The sequence below is a fragment of the Polypterus senegalus genome, chromosome 3 (assembly GCF_016835505.1).
Source record: "Polypterus senegalus isolate Bchr_013 chromosome 3, ASM1683550v1, whole genome shotgun sequence".
NCBI classification, from domain to species: Eukaryota; Metazoa; Chordata; class Cladistia; order Polypteriformes; family Polypteridae; genus Polypterus; species Polypterus senegalus.
This window is the reverse complement of record NC_053156.1, coordinates 38,887,299-38,906,837: the sequence shown is the minus strand read 5'-3', so window position 1 is coordinate 38,906,837 and position 19,539 is coordinate 38,887,299. Positions and strand designations below refer to the sequence as shown.

The 19,539-nt window shown below is 36.5% G+C and overlaps 1 protein-coding gene across 5 annotated transcripts in view; it reads right to left on the bottom strand.

The window, feature by feature from the left end:
* Positions 1-19,539, bottom strand: part of tp53 (tumor protein p53) — an 89,673-nt gene that overhangs the window by 19,805 nt on the left and 50,329 nt on the right. For 4 of the 5 annotated variants that reach the window (XM_039746986.1, XM_039746987.1, XM_039746984.1 and 1 more), the window contains exons 3-6: positions 17,391-17,436; positions 16,441-16,674; positions 4,184-4,370; positions 3,837-3,949 (exon numbers count right to left, since the gene is read on the bottom strand). In XM_039746986.1, coding sequence (XP_039602920.1) covers positions 3,837-3,949; positions 4,184-4,370; positions 16,441-16,674; positions 17,391-17,436 — 580 coding nt within the window. Of the gene's footprint in view, positions 1-3,836; positions 3,950-4,183; positions 4,371-14,189; positions 14,209-16,440; positions 16,675-17,390; positions 17,437-19,539 lie in introns of those variants that run through there. The other variant, XM_039746989.1, reaches the window with a different exon arrangement.

Below are 19,539 nucleotides of genomic sequence, written 5' to 3'. Positions count from 1 at the left end.
CTTACAGAATTTCAAAAGATTTCTAGTCTTAGAATTAATTTGACTAAAAGTGTGCTCTTTCCAGTGAATTCTCAAGCACACAATATTAGATTGTACACCTTCCCTTTAATCATCGCAGATCAGTTTAAATACCTAGGGGTAAACATCACAAGTAGACAAAGCTCTCCATCAACAAAATTTTGCCGTCTGTATGGAAAAAAAATTAAGCAAGACTCATCTCATTTTAGCTGGAAGAATTATTAAGATGAATATCCTTCCTAAGCTTCTCTTTTTATTTCAAAACATTCCAATATACATCAATAAATCATTTTTTAAGAAATTAGATTCAACCATAACCTCATTTATTTGGTATCCAAAGAACGACCCTACAAAGGCCTAAAGCGGAAGGCAGCATGGCTCTACCAAACCGAATTTTATTACTGGGCAGCAATTATACAAGCTCTTAAAACCTGTACATGGAATCAAACAGATGAACATACACAGGTTTTGTCTGCAACAGAAAAAAAATCCTGCAGTACTTCTTTATATTCCTTGCTTTGTACCCCAATAAATGCAAGTTAATCGCCTATATACTAACAACCCAATTGTGCTTCACTCACTCAGAATATGGAACCAATATAGGAAGCATTTTAAGATAAAAAAAGCTTTTATCTGTGGCACCTCTGCACGAGAACCAACTTTTTCCACCCTCTCAAACATATGCAGTTAGTAATGTCTGGAAAACATTTGGGATTAAATCACTTAGAGATCTGTACATATACAACGTCTTTGCATCCTACGAACAATTACATTCCAAATTTAAACTTTCCAGCAACATATTTCTTTCACTACCTTTAAATCGGAAACTCTGTTAAACAGAACCTGCCCAATTTTCCTCACCTCCCACCTACATCTATGCCAGAAAAAATACTGGTCAGTCTTGAGGACTCAGACAGCATTTCTGCAATATATAAAACCATTTTACAGTCCTGCCCTTTCAAAGATCCCAGAGTACAGTGGGAAAAGGATCTCTCTCTCAATATCTCAGAAAAGGAGTGGAAGGTAGCAATACATAGAATCCACTCGAGCTCCATATGCGCAAAGCATACAATTAAACTCAAATTATATATTGAGCACATCTGTCTCACTTAAAATTGTTCAAAATGTTTCCAGGGCAAGATCCAACCTGCGAACATTGCAATCAAGTTCCAGCCTCACTAGGCCACATGTTCTGGGCTTGCACCAAATTATCATTCTGGACCAAATTCTTTAAATGCTTATCAGACAGCCTTGGTGTCACAATCCCTCCTAACCCATTAACAGCTGTGTTTGGTGGACTTCCAGATTGGCTTAAAGTGAAGGAGGACAAAAAAAAAAAAAAAACACAAAAACTTAATTGCCTTTACTACATTATTGGCACGTAGACTTATGGAAGAATCCTAACTCTTCTCTTTTAAGTCAGTGGGTAACTGATGTTATATACTATTAGAAACTGGAAAAAATCTAATTCATACTCAGAGGATCTTTGCAGTATTTTTTCCAAATTCTGGCAGGATCTAATCAATAACATTTTAGAATAAGCTTTTAAAAGCACTGAGGAAGCAGATTCTCTCCCCTTTTTTTTCTTCGCCATTTTTCTTTATTCACTTATTTCATCCATTTACTTATTTTTACTAGCTTAAGTTTTACAGCGCTGGCCTAGCTCTTTCTCAGGGGTGGGGGTTGATTTGTTTGACCCTATTTTTGTCAAAATTGATTTGTATGGAATGTTGTGTGATTTCAATAAAATCAATAAAATAAAAAAATAACCTTACTGTATGGACGGAAAAAATCTTGAGTGAGTAATGTCTGTTTATTTCTCAGATGCCTTTTTTTGTTGACAATAATTCATCTGCCACTTCGCACAGGAAAAATCTTTTCTGAAAATAAAATGGCACGGATCGAGGGACTGACAAGGTCAACAAACAAGATGCGCATATTGTTGCTGACCAAATATGTTTGCTTTAAAAAGGTTATTTGACAACAAAGCAATACAAACCATGTAAAATCTGAGTTGGCAATGTCTCTGCTGAACTACAGGTAGGTAGGTGAAGCAACTCTGTCAAGTGGTGAAAAACTAAACCTACTATTGTGTTTTTGTATTTATTCATTATTTATTATTAATTTATCTTTTTTAGTTTACATTCACAGCTCAAAACACTTGATATTAGGAAGCTAAATATTTTTAAACATAATTCTGCCACTGGATTATCTCCCTCTCTTCAATCTCTCTCAAACCAAATATTAGAAATATTATACTCTTTGTTCTTCACATCAGCCATAGCATACATATTACATACCAATGATTTTTCCTGCCTTGCATCCAAACCTGCTAGGATAGGCTCCAGGATTCCTGTGATCCTGCTCTGGATAGGCGGGTTTAGAAAATGCATATATGTTTCCTAATCTCAGATGCGGTTTCTGTAGTTTGTGGCTGTCCATACTCCTATTACCTGCCCTTTCTCTGCTCGTTAAGGGTTTACTGTACTTCTGCATGGGCTATTCAAATTTCATTACCCCTAACCTGGACACTAAATGCTTGTTTTTCTTGGTTTTCCTCAATACAATTAGGTGCGATCTGCACACTGATTCAAGGCCAACAGCCCAGTTTTTCCATGATCACATCTGTCAGAACACAGTAGAATCTACTTTCTGATTTTTTATATCTTTTCAGGCCTGCAGGTGGCAAAATTCAGTCTATAACTTTTACATGCCCGAGATGGAGTAAAAGATCAATATGGCTGATAGAAAACAAAGCCCAGTATGGGAGATTTTTGAATGCGATATTGAAGGCATTAATTGTAAGCACATTGTCTTAGAGCAGGATATGTTGTTGTGTTGTAGACAGAGTATTTTAAAAATAAAAAAAAAAAAAACAAAAAACCCTCAAACCTTAAATCACCTACATTTCATCACAAATAGGTCCATTCTGGGCAAGAAAAGGAAAAGGTGAAAAGTGCAAACAGTCAGCACATATTTGTTCAGCACAAATGACATAGATATTTCTTAAAATTTATAAAATTGCTCATATTTTAGTATCTGTTTTTAATTATGTTTGTTTTTATCACACAAAAACAAAACCAGTTAGTAAACAATGTGTAGTAAGCTTCCACTAACATTAAACTCAAATTATATCCAAAACCATTAAGTGTACAGTTCTGTCTGATTGTGACACAAAACTATATAGTAGCTCTTTAACCATACCATAATTACTAAAACTGGAACTAATAGATATAAAAAAATAAAATAGAAATGTCTTTGTGAAATAAAATTTTAAATTAAAACTAAAAATAAACAATGAAGGAAAACTAAAATTAAACTGAATTAACAAGTATGGTCAGAAAAAAAAAAAAGAAAAACCTAATATAAAAAGAGAAAACTATATTAATCTTGGTACAGATGTAAACCACATTCAAAAATACCCAAACATATCTGAAAGTCTGTTTCTAGTTAAACTGAAACCCCTAGCAAAAAAGGACTATAGACAATTTCTCAAAAACTTAAGTTTTAATAAAACCTCAATGTAAAAATCAATGGGACAACATTCCTTTATGAAAGCAGATTTTTGGAGAACAAAGCTTCTTTAATCTTGGAAGCGCACCTAAACAAACTGGTTTAGCTATACAAGAATGAGCAAAAACATCAAAATGAACATTTATATTGAGAAACAAATGTTTATCATACACAATATGCTCTCTACAAAATGAAAAAGAAAAACCCACAAACATTTACTGAGCAAACCATCAAGCCAATGCTCATTTACAACTTCTCACACAACTTAAGTACTTGTGTTTGCCTAAAAAGAAATTCATCATTACCTGGGGTGTCTCATACGGGACAGTAACACTCTGGCGCTTGGTATTCAGGTCATCCCAGTATTCTGCCTGATGATTCCCCTCAACTCTGATCAGATGGCTGCGGGGAGCTGGACCTAATAAAAAACAAACATCTTAGTTTTGCTCTCAGCTCGCCTTTGGGAACTTCACCATGCCCAAGTCTCTTTCTTGCTAAAAGTACAACATGTGCTCAAATCTATGAACTCTCTTTTTATCTAAATATTAACTTACAAGAAGTTATTGCAATAAAAATCATTTGCTTTCAAGTGAAAAGTTCCAAATGAGGCAACATTTACTAAAGACAAGGAAGATTGCTTTAAAATGTTTACCTTCATTATTTTCAGTAGTTTGTTCATGATGAGGGCAACGGCGCACCACATCAGCCACATGCTCAGACTTCTTATAAACTGCGGTGGCTCGAATCAAAGTACCTGGTGGAGGAGGCTTATCCACAGTCATCTGAACTGGGCAGGTTTTTGCAAGCTGGCAGAACAACTTGTTCAACACAGGAGAGTACTATGAGGGGAGAAACAAAGAATGAAAATTATGGATAAATCTAAAAAATTAAATGTGCAAGATTACATTTTGAAAATAAATCCATCCATGATTAATGCCAGGATACATTATGAAGCAAACCATTCTACTGCACAGAATTTGACATGCAAATATAACAGATTCTCTGGCCTTGTACAGAGATATTCTTATTTTAAAAAAATTGTACCATATGTACATTGATACAAGTGTGTATATATTGTTTTAGAAAGCATATACACGTATGTATATGATAATAAGAGAATTATACTAAAACAGCCAATGTTTTACCTTGGTTTGTGGAAAAAAACAGCAACTATTTTCATTTGTTTACAAATTACAATTAAAACCCTCACCATGCACACATACAGACAATTTAGATTGGACTATCCATCAAAATGTAAAAGTTAAACTTGCATTTTTAAATTTTACAATAACTGCATAACGTCAGTCTTATACTCTGTAAAATAAAAGGCCAAATCAAACCCTTTAATAAAAGATGAATTGCAGGACTCTAACCTCGTCCCCACTTTGGGCAGGTTTAAATGCTGCTAAAAACTTAAAAGTGTGGAAGTTTCTCTCTGTTAAAAACACCCAATAGTTATAGTGCAAGAGGTTAGCAGAAAATGGGAAAGAAAAGAAAAAAAAAAAAAACCAAAAAAGGAGGAATGTGAAAGCCACAAAATATACATACACACACAACTGATGTGGTACAGTTCAGCAGCCAAAATGTTTTAACTCATCTAATTATAACAGACACTTGCATGTCTTTATATCACATCTACTGTTTATATTTTCTGTTCAGATGCCACCCTAGAGCACATACAGTATTTAAACAGGGATGAACACACGGAGGGAATAGGAAATCTCACACTTAAACCAGAAATATCTTGTTTATGTAAAACAGAATGTCTAATGTTATCTGCGGAAGATATTCTACATTACCTTTCCTGGATACAACCTTCTTTATACAGTAATTTGAGTGGTGGAAGACCGTACCGTGTTAACGGTTGTAGATGTTCTTTGGGATATTGTAAGTTGGTGGTGATCGTGCGGAAGATGAAAGCATCAAATGTTTCAGCATAGTCTATTCAGACGCATTTAACCAATTTGCTGAGTAACCGATCTTCATTTTTGTCGTTAATTCGATTAACATCGTTTCTCTGTGCTAAGATTGCCCATGTACTCATTTTTTCAGTTGATAACCATTTCTGATGAAATTCTTCAATAAGATTTGGATAGAATACGACCGAGTTTGAAAAATGTTAAAATTTGTAAGAATGAGAGTGCAGGAACTGTGTCTGACAAAAGCATTCACATGAATGAGAGGGGAGAGTACCACGCAAGTGGTTAAATATGGTTTAGAGGAGGGCGTGACTTGGAAAAAAATCTCAGGGCCAAAGTCTCATCTCGTAGGACTTGGGGAAAGAAAAAACCCTTTCTGGGAATTCTCATCCCACGATTTTTTTTTTTTTATATAATAGAGAGATTTGCATATTTATCCATGCAACCATCCAATTTCTAAACCCACTTTATCCTAAGCAGAGGCAGAGAGAAGTTGGAGTCTATCCCAGGAAACAAAGCACTTTTCTTTTGTCTGGGACAATAAAACTATCACATAAATCTCATTCATCGGATTACAGTGTACCAACTTTGCCAGTCAATATGACCTAGGTAACCATGTTGGAACAAAAAAAACTAAAACTGAAATTTTAAAAAGGCATCCATGTCACAAAGTTATTAAAAATCAGGGTGGTCCAGTGCCATTTAACCCTTTAAAATGGCAATTGAGCATCATAGTGAAACTTAGTCATTGGATATGGCAAGTTTGCCAGCCAATTTGACCGATTAACTCATTTTGAGCCAGGCAAATCTCAACTGCATCATAAAAAGTAATCTTGTCACAAAGCTATGAAAAAAAAAAGAAAAGTTAATCCTAGTCATCAAAAATGGGAATGTGACAAATTTTCCCAGTCAATTTGACCAAGGTACTCACATTGGTCTGTGCAAAACTCAACTGCAACTTAAAGGCTTCTACATTTTCTCAAAACTGACAACCAGTGTGGTCCAACACCATTTAGCCTTTTACAGTGCCCATTAAACATCACAATTAAAAATTCCTTCATTGTCAAGTTTACCAGTCAGTCTGACACATGTAACTGCACTGGGGTAGCAAAACTCAAACGGCACTTTAACAAAGGTATTCACTTTTCTCTGAAAATTTGAGTGGATCAATGGCATACCTCTGTCTAATGCCAGTTGAACAGTATATTGAAATCTGTTCACTAGATACAGTTAGGTCCATAAATATTTGGACAGAGACAACTTTTTTTTAATTTTTGGTTCTGTACATCACCACAATGAATTTTAGATGAAACAACTCAGATGCACTTGAAGTGCAGACTTTCAGCTTTAATTGAGTGGGTTGAATAAAAAAGATTGCATAAAAATGTGAGGCAACTAAAGCATTTAAAAAAAAATACAAAAAAAAAAAAACAAAAAACCACACACCACACACACAATCTATTTCAGGGGCTCAAAAGTAATTGGACAAATTAAATAACTGGAAATAAAATGTTCATTTCTAATACTTGGTTGAAAACCCTTTCCTGGCAATTACAGCCTGAAGTCTTGAACTCATGGACATCATCAGTTGCTGGGTTTCCTCCTTTTTAATGCTCTGCCAGGCCTTTACTGCAGAGGCTTTCAGTTGCTGTTTGTTTGTGGGCCTTTCTGTCCGAAGTTTAGTCTTCAACAAGTGAAATGCATGCTCATTTGGGTTAAGATCAGGTGACCGACTTGGCCATTCAAGAATTTTCCACTGCTTTGCTTTAGTAAACTCATGGGTTGCTTTGGCTGTATGTTTTGGGTCATTGTCCATCTGTATCATAAAACACCACCCAAATCAATTGGACTGCATTTAGCTGGATTTGAGCAGACAGTATGTCTCTGAACACCTCAGAATTCATTCGGCTGCTTCTGTCCTGTGTCACATCATCAATAAACACTGGTGCCACTGGCAGCCAGGCACGCCCAAGCCATCACACTGCCTCCACCTTGTTTTACAGATGACGAGGTATGCTTTGGATAATGAGCTGTTCCACACCTTCTCCATACTTTTTTCTTGTCATCATTCTGGTAGAGGTAGATCTGGGTTGCATCTGTCCAAAGAATGTTTTTCCAGAACTGTGCTGGCTTTTTTAGATGTTCTTTAGCAAAGTCCAACCTAGTCTTTCTATTCTTGAGGCTTAGGAGTAGCTTGCACCTTGCAGTGCACCCTCTGTATTTACTTTCATGCAGTCTTCTCTTTATGGTAGACTTGGATATCGATACGCCTACCTCTTGGAGAGTGTTGTTCAATTGGTTGGCTGTTGTGAAGGGGTTTCTCTTCAAAATGGAAATGATTCTGCGATCATCCACCACTGTTGCCTTCCGTGGACGTCCAGGTCTTTTTGCGTTGCCGAGTTCTCAGGATGTACCAAACTGTAGATTTTGACACTCGTAATATTGTAGCAATTTCTCGGTTGAGTTTTTTCTGTTTTCTCAGCTTAACACTAGAATTACCAGAGCCTACGAAAAAACTCGTAATTCCGTCCCACCTTAAACTGCTTCTTAAATCCCTTCACACCTCTCCGCCAGCGCCCTTTGTCTTCTAAATGTGCTGATAAAGAAGTCGGCTATTCCATCCCCCCACCAATTTAGAACGTGCACGAACTTCTCTCAGCTCATGCCTTGATTGAGTATCTGGGAGTGAAGTGGAGTTTTAGAGCGGAAATAATAGATCGTTGTTTGGAACACACGCATTTCATGTCTGTTCCGTTTCTACAGTAATCTGTGTCAACACATTGTTAAAACAGAAACTTTTTTTATATTCTAGTAGTAGATGACAAAATGTAGGCATAAACTATATAATGTATGAAGCCTGAAGTCCAAATAGCAAAGAAACATTTTCACAAGAATAACACAATTGCACTTTTATTCAAACATATAACTGCAGAAACAAAAAGCCGCCTTAACAGGCGACATTGACACCAGTTTACTGTAACTGACTCCGTGGCTCAATAGACTCAGCCCCGCTTGGAATCAAGGGGTCGCGGGTTCGATCCTGTGCCCCTCCGTTTTGAGAAGTAAACTGCTCTTATCTTACTGTTTTAGAATAAAAGCATACATTTGATTTCAGTCTGTAACAGCCGGTGCAGTTTATGATCCTTGTAAAGGTTAGCTTTTTTTTTTTTATTCACTTTTCACTCTCTCAGTCGCGTTCAGAATCAATCCATACAACCCCATCTGACACGGCTGTTTTCACTAAAGACGCTATAGCTCTGCAGTGTACCACGATGCATACTAACGCACAATCACCCCCAAAGGTTCTGACACACAAACGCTGGCGAAGCTGCCTTCTTCGTATCTCACCGTCACTTGCTTTTCGTTTTATTGAGTGTTCCTGCCAGTCCCGCATGTTGCTGTATGCTTTTTCTTTTGTACTACAGGACATGCAGAGGAAAGAATGGTAAAGACCAGTAACTTCGGCGCTATATGCAATCATCAGACACTCCCCATCTGCCCGTGTCGTTCAAGCACAGGAATATATATTTGTGTAAAGGTATAACAAAAGTGCACTTTTATTCAAGTGCACTTTTTCCATCGCCTTTTCCTGTAAGAAGCAGTGTACACACTTCTCTCTATCCAGCATACAGCAACATGCGGGACTGGCAGGAACACTCAATAAAACTGAATAAAAGAAAATCAAGTGACGGTGAGATACGAAGAAGGCAGCTTCGCCAGCGTCTGTGTGTCAGAACCGGGTGGGGGGGCGTTAGTATGCATCGTGGTACAGCACAGAGCTATAGCGCGTCTGTATTCTGTTTCTTTTGTACTCGAGGGCGCAGAGGAGAGAATAGTAAAGAGCAGTAAGTTCGGCGCTATATGCAATCATCAGACACTCCCCATCTGCCCGTTGTTTTGTTATACTTTTCAATACTTTTTATACTGCTCAAACTGGCATGCTCAAAAAATACAAGTGTAATGCCACGAAAAGTGCACGCAGACACTTCATTTCGCAAACAAAACAAGTGCACTTTTATTCAAAACTACCTGTATAACCGAAGAAAAAAGAAAGCAAGTTACAGTAGGCGATTGATACGACACCTTGCATGGTGCAATGCTAAGAAGTGCAGATTTTCATTCCGTGCTATATGAAATCATCACATTCAAATATTAACAGTTCCCACACACCCAAGGACCGTACTTCCTACATTTACGACACGTGTACTTGTTGCAGTGTATACACTTCTCTGTGCTATGGTTTCTATTACACTGAATGAGCACCTCACACTGTACTTTCTTCCCTGGGGGAAGGTCCGCATCAGAGAATTTCCAGTTCCTGCATAAATTCACACCCGATCTGACGCTGTTCGTTTTCAAATAATATTGCATTAGTGCGATTATATTTTCACATATATTGTCTCTTTCTTTCAGGTGTGTAATAGAAACCACAGCATAGAGAGAAGTGTGTACACTGCTTCTTACAGGAAAAGCGATGGAAAAAGTGCACTTGAATAAAAGTGCACTTTTGTTATATTTTACACCAATATATGTTCCTGTGCTTGAGCGACACGGGCAGATGGGGAGTGTCTGATGATTGCATATAGCGCCGAAGTTACTGGTCTTTACCATTCTTTCCTCTGCATGTCCTGTAGTACAAAAGAAAAGCATACAGCAACATGCGGGGACTGGCAGGAACACTCAATAAAACGAAAAGCAAGTGACGGTGAGATACGAAGAAGGCAGCTTCGCCAGCGTTTGTGTGTCAGAACTGGGGGTGTGTGTGTGATTGTGCGTTAGTATGCATCGTGGTACACTGCAGAGCTATAGCGCGTCTTTAGTGAAAACAGCCGTGTCAGATGGGGTTGTATGGATTGATTCTGAACGCGACTGAGAGAGTGAAAAGTGAATAAAAAAAGCTAACCTTTACAAGGATCATAAATTGCACCGGCTGTTACAGACTGAAATCAAATGTATGCTTTTATTCTAAAACAGTAAGACAAGAGCAGTTTACTTCTCAAAGCGGAGGGGCAGGATCGAACCCGCGACCCTTTGATTCCCAAGCGGGGGCTGAGTCTATTGAGCCACGGAGTCAGTTACAGTAAACTGGTGTCAATGTCGCATGTTAAGGCTTTTTGTTTCTGCAGTTATATGTTTGAATAAAAGTGCAATTGTGTTATTCTTGTGAAAATGTTTCTTTGCTATTTGGGCTTCAGGCTTCATACATTATATAGTTTATGCCTACATTTTGTCATCTACTACTAGAATATAAAAAAAGTTTCTGTTTTAACAATGTGTTGACACAGATTACTGTAGAAACGGAACAGACACGAAATGCGTGTGTTCCAAACAACGATCTATTATTTCACTCTAAAACTCCACTTCACTCCCAGATACTCAATCAAGGCATGAGCTGAGAGAAGTTCGTGCACATTCTAAATTGGTGGGGGATGGAATAGCCGGCTTCTCTTTATCAGCACATTTAGAAGACAAAGGCTGCTGGAGAGGTGTGAAGGGATTTAAGAAGCAGTTTAAGGTGGGACGGAATTACGAGTTTTTTCGTTGGCTCTGGTAATTCTAGTGTTAAGGATGGCTTCTTTCACCTGCATGAAGAGCTCCTTTGACCGCATGTTGTCTGTTCACAGCAAAATCTTCCACATGCAAGCACCACACCTCAAATCAACTCCAGGTCTTTTATCTGCTTAATTGATAATGACATAACAGACTTGCCCACACCTGCCCATGAAACAGCCTTTGAGTCAATTGTCCAATTACTTTTGAGCCCCTGAAATGAAGGGATTGTGTTTAAAAAATGCTTTAGTTGCCTCACATTTTTATGCAATCATTTTGTTCAACCCACTGAATTAAAGCTGAAAGTCTGAACTTCAACTGCATCCGAGTTGTTTCATTTAAAATTCATTGTGGTAATGTACAGAACCAAAATTAGGAGAAAAAAAAAAATTGTCTCTGTCCAAATATTTATTGACCTAACTGTATATGGGAATATAACAATTTGCCAGTCCACTTGACCCATGTACCCAAAATATAACTGCAATTTAACAAAAGGCACCTGGGGCAGCTCTTCACCAAAGCAAACAGAAAAGATCTCGATGGGTGATGCAGGACACAGTATTACTTGGCCACTAACCTGGCCATGACCCTGCCTGACTGCTGTGTCCGAGTATAGGAGAGTGGCAGGTCCCGCTACAATAAATAACCATGCTGGTCCTGATTCAAGCTGGTTTTGCTAAAGTACTGAGACTAAGCCTTGTGTTTTGGGGTGCAAGACAGGAACTTATAGCATGCCCACAATTTTTAGGATTTGCTTTTGTGGCACCTCACTGCAGCATTGCGAGCCTGTGGATGCCCTGCCCCGGAAATGGACAATCTTCCACAGATGCAGCAATTACGCTTTGGGATCCACTTCGGCGTAACGTTCCCGTTGGGTGGGGGGATCCCAAAAGTGTTCAGAAACCTCACAATATTAAGGATTATTCAGCTTCTGATTGATAACTGTGCTGCACACAACATGCTTCCACATTTAGATAATGTTCAGGATGAATTCCTCCAACCCAATTGCACAGCAGTGCTTCTGCCATTGGGTTTGGGCATCATTCGCACCCTGAAAGTGTATCATTTGCAAGGAAATGCTGAGAAACATTCTTGTCATCATAACTTGTAGACAGGAGAAGATTAAAATAAATGCGAAAGAAGCTATTGAAATGATTGCAAACGCCTGGATGCAAGTTTAAGAAAGCACTATAGCAACAAATACAGAATCTCATTACAACAAAATTTTGTAGGTCTCTGGCAGTTTGTTGTAACAGAAGTTTACCTGTATTATTAAGGGCAAAAAGAAACTGGATCATGCTGTAATGAAGCAGAGTAATTCGAAAACAATGCAAATGTAAAGAGATCTGGTTTCTCATGAAGTATAAGCTGCTGTACATCCACATACCTGGCCAAAAAAAAAAACTTAAACCAATTTCAAGTTGCTCATGCAAACGGGTTCTTAAATGGGATCTCAGAGAATACTTCGTAGTGCGTTAATAGAGCTCTAGCTTCCTTCGATTGTCTTCTTATTTATATAAAATAATCTAATACCACATATCAGTTGCCTAAGAAGATTTTAAAATTTGTTTTGCGTTTCACACACAAGTGGCCATACTGGCCAAGCACAGGATATATTTTATACACCCTTTAATATTGGTTTTAAAAATATTGTACCTTCCAATAGAATGCCTTTACATATGTTTCCTAATTGATAATGGAGACCATAAAACCAAAGGCACAGCTTGCTTGCTACACAAGGTTAAAAATTCTTAAAGAATTCCAAGTGTAGCTTCTTGAATGGGTAATTATTTCCAGTCATTTTGGAGGGGATGAAATGACAGTGACAGTGCAGTAATATATTTTCATACACCCACACACCATACATACAATATAAAAATGTTAATGTCCTTTATTCTGATTCTTGTAAACTATTGGGGTTATAACATTTTTCTTGGTCTTAAAAGCACATGACCTGATATGTTCTGGAAATCCAAACAATTTTAGGTAGTGTCAACCTGCCGTGCAAAAAGGTTCACTGTAAATAAAAGCATGGTCACTGCAAGTACTTCTATTCATAATCCCATTTGATTACGAATTCTGCTTATAAACAATGAGTGGAGAGTTTACCGTTTATAGCTAGCATTTTGCAGGATTTTAAGACTTTAGATATGTATGTTTCACTAGCACAGCATAAAATCCCAGACCCATACCCCCGGTTACCTGCAAGCAAAAGCAAAGGGGGCAAGGGGTTTGGGGAGGGAAATACACACACCTCAACACTTGGTATATAGTAACCAACATAAAGGGCAGTTAAATAAAAAAAATCCCAAAACTACATAAACAACCTGTTTTGGATATGGATATCAAAAAAGGAATATAAAGACAAGTCCTTCAGATAACTGACATACATAAGCTTACCATTTCAGCTGTGTCTTTTTATGGTCACTAAGTTAACAAAGCTTTAAAAACACAGACAAACTTAAAATAAAGCTAGATGGGAAGTTGCACAATAGCTTAGGCTCTGTGTGAAGATAAGACACATAAAATAAATAAACACCACACACTTTGCAATTTAAATAGAAAGCTCTCTCAAGTCTTCTTGAGCTGTACTTCCAGTTAACTATTAAAAATTAATTTTGCCATGTTTCAATGTGATGCAAATCAAGGAGATTCATTTGAATTTTGTTTACATGTTGAAAATATTCCCCAAATCTTGAGAACATTTCTTTCCCTCAAGTTTGTGACTATCTCCTTATTTAGACTTCTGCTATGGTTTTCAGCTGAGCTCACTTGATTAATTTGATTTGTTACTAGAGCTCAAAACACTTTCAGAGTGAATACTGCAAGTAGTACCAAGCAAAATAAAGACTGGAGCAAGAAACCAGTACAAGATGTACTAAATGTTTATATGTTTAAAAAATATATATATTTAATTTGAGATTAAATTACATATGTATTGTAGCTTTAAAAAAAAATTAATCCACAAATTCTATTAATTTTTGTCCACAGGCAAAGTTCTTTCAAAATGTTTACTTTGATATACTGCAAATTAAAAAACATGCTGTCCACTTCTAAATAAAAAAAAAAATCTGCATTATATAAATGAAAAGATAATATATGCAAGAACTATTTCCCAGCTGCAAATGAGACACACGTATATATGCTACTGCTGCCCAGTAAATCAAATCATACAGAAGAGCATCCTACCTGTTCACCTGGAAAGCAGAAGAAGTGGTCTCAGAAGGCACAGCTGTGACAAGTTCTCTCTTCTGCCTCCGCCCAAACCACCCCCCCCTGAAATAGACATGTCTTGGCAAATCCCAGATATGAGCATTTTGTGGGTGGGTGTCTGTGTGTGTCTGTGTGTGCGTGCGCATGTTACCAGACTACATGGGCAGGGCCTAACCATACTGCATTAACCCTTGCATCTCCAGATTAACCCAAAAAAAAGAATCTGGTCTAAAAGAAGTCATTTCTCTTCCTTGGCTGAATGTGGAAAATGGTCGGCACCCTAGCATTGCCCATCCCCCGTTTGGAGTGAACTTCATCTTATACATCAGTAAAAGGGAGAAAAATCCATTGGGAGAAAATGATTTACATATAACCATTTACTAGTATATTTACAGAGGAGAATCAGCCTGAAGAACAGTTTGTTGGATTAGTGCTCCAATTCGGTAAGGTGATTTAATGTAAAACATTGTTCATGTGCAACATTCTGCTTTTTTTTTTTTTGTAAAGGTTGCATCTGCTTTTAGAAAAATGCTGACATACAACATTTATACAGATTATGAAATAAGGTGGTAAGGAATAAAAGTAAAAAGTTTAGTTTCTTTCTTTAAAAATGCAATTCTAAAGTGAAGCAAATATATTCGTTGAATCTTACTGATTTGGGATTTTTTTTTTTATATATAAAGGCAGTTTCATTTTATTATTCAAAACTATTACTATAGCCGTTATTGGCAAACCATTTACCAAGGTGCAACATTTACTAATAGGTTTCACGTGGTATATAATGAAGGTGAATAGTCACGTTACAGATTACACCTATCACTGAATTTTAAAATTGGTTAGACAAGTCATTCTTCTTATAAAAGTGCAATGTGTCAGCTCACTTAGCATTAAACGTGTTTTTAAACATCCCATAAACCGTGTAATTAAATTGTTAGTCTGCGAAAATACAATAACTGCTACTGAGACAGAGAAAACTTGCGTTGTATTAAATCGGAAATAAGAGTAAAGTTTCGATCTACAATAGTAGAGTATATTATATATATATATATATTTATTTTAAGACCCCTTTCCAAATCAGCCATTTTCAAACATATTGCTCTATTAAAATGTACATATTATCAGGTTAACTATGCAGCACTAAGAGGTTTTGCTTCAGGAAAAAGACTATTTGCTTATGCACCGCATTTATACATTTACTATAATTTGACCTTGAACAACAAAACAAATAGGTTTATATTAAAGGTAGTTTACTTTAGCAATCATTAGGATTGTTACCCAAGATCTGCAAAAGGCAAGTTTAAACCAAGATTAATAGTTTACTGCACATAGGTCCATTGCATATTTAAACCAGGTAATAGGAATGCATGGAAAAAGTTTTAAAACATTTAATATCTTAGTAATATGTAGGTATTTGCTTCATTTATAAAAATGTTCTAAGTGTATCCTAATGTGTCACAATTTGAATGAAAAGAAAATTACATATATTTATAGATACAGTATACAACTATAGACTCAGGCTTGGAAGATTAAAACATTTTCTAGTCATCTTGGTGCATCGATAAAATGTACAAACTATTTAAAATAAATACATTTTAAACTAAAAAAAAACAATACATTTTTCTATAGAATGTAAAGTTCTTTTACAGAATGAACAGCGACATAAGCTCATTGTCAAGGCATGTCACTACATGCTCCGAGCCCCTTTTTTTACCACGTGCAGTCCGCAAAAAAGTACTTGCGTTCAAATGCTACATCCTTCACTCCAAACAACTGCCACTTAGTTTTTTTTTTTTTTTTACTTTTTAGCTGTGTAAGATGCATCATGCTCAAAATGTAGCCATAATATTTTAGAATATATGTTTTAATTTCTTAAACTTTTGCCACAGTCACCTTTTAAATTCCTTCCCAAAAAGAACCAAAACTAAACAAATTAGTATAGCTAGTTACATACTCGGTGCCTTTACTTTTATTAAGGCCTCTGTAGGAAGCATCTCAAATTGATATTTTTGTAACTAAAAGGAATTAGCAAAAACTACTGAAGCCAAGAAGACGAAAGTCATTAGGTGTTCTTTACTAGTGCAGTCGGGTTTAAAAGCAGTTTTACAATCTTGATGATCACAGAGATACATGAATTTATTATAATAAAGTTGCCAGTAAATTAAATTTTCCAACTAACTAATCTTGACACACAACTAAGCCATTTTAGTAATCAGAAATTTTAACTTACAGTACAAGTAACTGATTTGGCAGTGCTTGATTGCTGGAACCGTAATTTGAAGCCAACATCACCAGGATAGTCTTTAGTGGACGGAACTACAGAAGCTGATGGAGCACCCGTATCATTACTAGCAAGTCCCGATGGCACTGGATTAATAGCTTCAAAAGGAACACCAGAGAAGAGTTCATTGCTACTTGAGATATATCCATGCTGTAGAGTGTCCATATCATCAGTGATTAAGGCCTAAAGCAAAAAGAAAGTCAAATGAAAATATTCAGCCAATCATACAAGTCAACCCTCCCCTACTGGCGTAGCCGAGGTCTCAGAAACAGGATACGGTGTCCATATTAAGACAGGGGAATGAGAAGATAATGTACTCTTGGAATAATTAGGAGTGACAATTTCACAGAACAAAGTCCAGCTTTACAAATGGGATGGAGGGGGGCGGTCCTAAAGTGTTACATTATTTCATTCTTATATAGTGCCCTGCCTTGTACATAAGCTCAGAGTATTGCCGTTTTAATTGTCATGCAGATCTAATTACAAGTTACCACACAGTCAAAAGATGTTTACAAATAATATTTGTATGGCATCTAATTCCTCATAGATTTTTCAATCATCATCCAATATCACTGCTCTAGAATTCTATCCTTTCAAACCTACATTTCTCTATGGATTTTAGTGCATTTCATCAGCTTTCTCATCAAGCGTACTTCTAATACAGAGGAGGAAGATTTAAAATGGATGTCAGCATTCTCAAAGCTCAAAAAAAAAAAAACACACACTTCTCTACACTTTCAGCTAACCATGCCCTTTATCTTAGAAAATGCACATCATTTGCACATGTGAGAATGTGAATGTATCAGAATACACAAAGGAGAGTACTCCACATCAAGGACCCAATGTATAAAAATATATAATAACCCAGTTAAAATAAAATAAAATTAAAAAAAACTTACATTGTCAAGCCATTCAGAATCCCCGGTGACCTGGTCTGGAATGGCCCTGGAAAAAAGAACAGCATTTTACATCAACATATTTAGATGAATTTGAAAAGCTGTGGTTCCCATACTTTGGTCTAATTAAAAGAAGGAGTAGATTTCAATTACAGCTTGTACTCACATGGTCTAAGCTGTAATTCAAATACACTCCTTTTAATTAATGTTGCTATATACATATTTACCTGTATTAATCTAGAAAACAAGCAAAGAAACGGTTTTAAAATACTGGGGTCAATACATTCATTTCCTTGCCTACAGTTTTTGGAATATTTCAGTTGTTTAAGATGTTGACACCCGTTACCCTTCACTGAAAAATGGTTTCCAACTCTACACTTTGGTAGATTTCTGATATAATTATAGAGACAAACTCAAAATAAAAAGTGAATTATAAAGTAAACTAGTTTTATATTTCTATTAAAAAAAAACAAAAAAAGAATATGAACCACACACACAGCATCTTTCCAGATACGAAATGGAAACAGCAAATGAGATACAGTAATTAAAAGAATTCAGATAAAATCAGGAATGGGTCCCCAGCGGTAGTACCCAAAAAAAAAAAGCAACTTGACGTAAGTTATAGGAAAAAAACAAATTGTATTTAGTTATTTCATTGTGCCTTGGATATAGTACATATTTTGCCTTTTCTTATGACGCATACAACATGCCACAAAAAGTGCACAACACAAAATGTTGATTGTTATTGCGAGGTTGCAATGTACAATGTGTAAGCATAAATGCAATGGCTCTGGCTTTAAAAAAAGGCACTGCTTTAATACATACAGTAGTGCATGTATCTTGTGTACACTGTATAATTATATTCCTATTTGCCCATACTCTGTTTGGTCAGTCATGTTCCTTCGCACATTCAGTATTATTTTATAGGTAGACATACCTATAAAAGTCTGTTGGACATTCCATTTCAAAGCCATGAGCATTAATGATGCGAGGGCTGTGTTCAGGCCATTCTGCAATTTGTGTTTCAATACATGGACATGATTGTACTACAGAGCTGCTTTGTTATGATGTGTGACGTTAAAAGTTGTTATATGCTACTTGTTTCACTTTATTTATGATACTACTGCATGATGGCATATTTTCTTCATATATGAAAATGAGTAAACAGCCTATTAAATACTTTTGAAACACATTCACAAAAGAACACTTTTACAACTATGAAATGAAACATTAAATACAGTTTGCTGGACTGAAAATTTGGGCAAAAAAGAGGAATTAAAAGACTACAATTATCAGGAATTGGGGTAAGAACAATGTGTGTTTCTGCGCAGAGAAAAACGCACACACCACATTAAAAATGAAAATATACATTCCCAATTTTAAAGATCCCACTGTACATCACTTCAAGGTGGGGTGTATGGACAACACCCCAGAAAAATTGAATCCAGTCTGGGAAAGCTCTTATACTTTACATAACATTACCTAAAAAAGGCAGGAATATTTTCTTTAGCATCCTCACTACAGTTGCAGCCACATGAAACACTTACCTTTATACTCAAGATGTACATTTCCTAATTTATGCTTGTTAAACTAGCTAACATATTAGGCAAGCTGGATACTGTACTAATAAACTGGGCGACAAAAGCCTGTACCCGAATTTGCCTCAGGGTCTTTATGATTCTGGTTTAAAAAGAGTAAAATAAGGGAACAGTCTCAAACCTGCCTAATATGATTGAGGTCATGAAGAGCCAAAGTCTACCCTGGCAGCATCAAATACAACTTAGGCCCAGGAAAGCCACTCAACTAGGCTCAATTCAGAGTCACAACTAACCTGATGGAGGAAAACCCTAATCAGATAAGAAGGGAACATTATAATCTGGACAAAGACCAAGCACTGTATATGAACCCACGATGCTACACCCATGAGACAACAGCGCTAACTCCACTATAATGCTTGTTTTCAATAACTGAAATGCAATAAACTATTCATTTTTAGACCTAATGTGTTAGTGTGGTTTTTCCTTTCTGATGATGTTTGCAGTCTTTCTAAATTAAATTTCTGTTTTTACTCTACAGAAGCATGAAGTTTCCATCAGACATCCTATTGGAACACCAAGCATATCTAGCTGAGTTTTCCATTTTCAAGATGTGC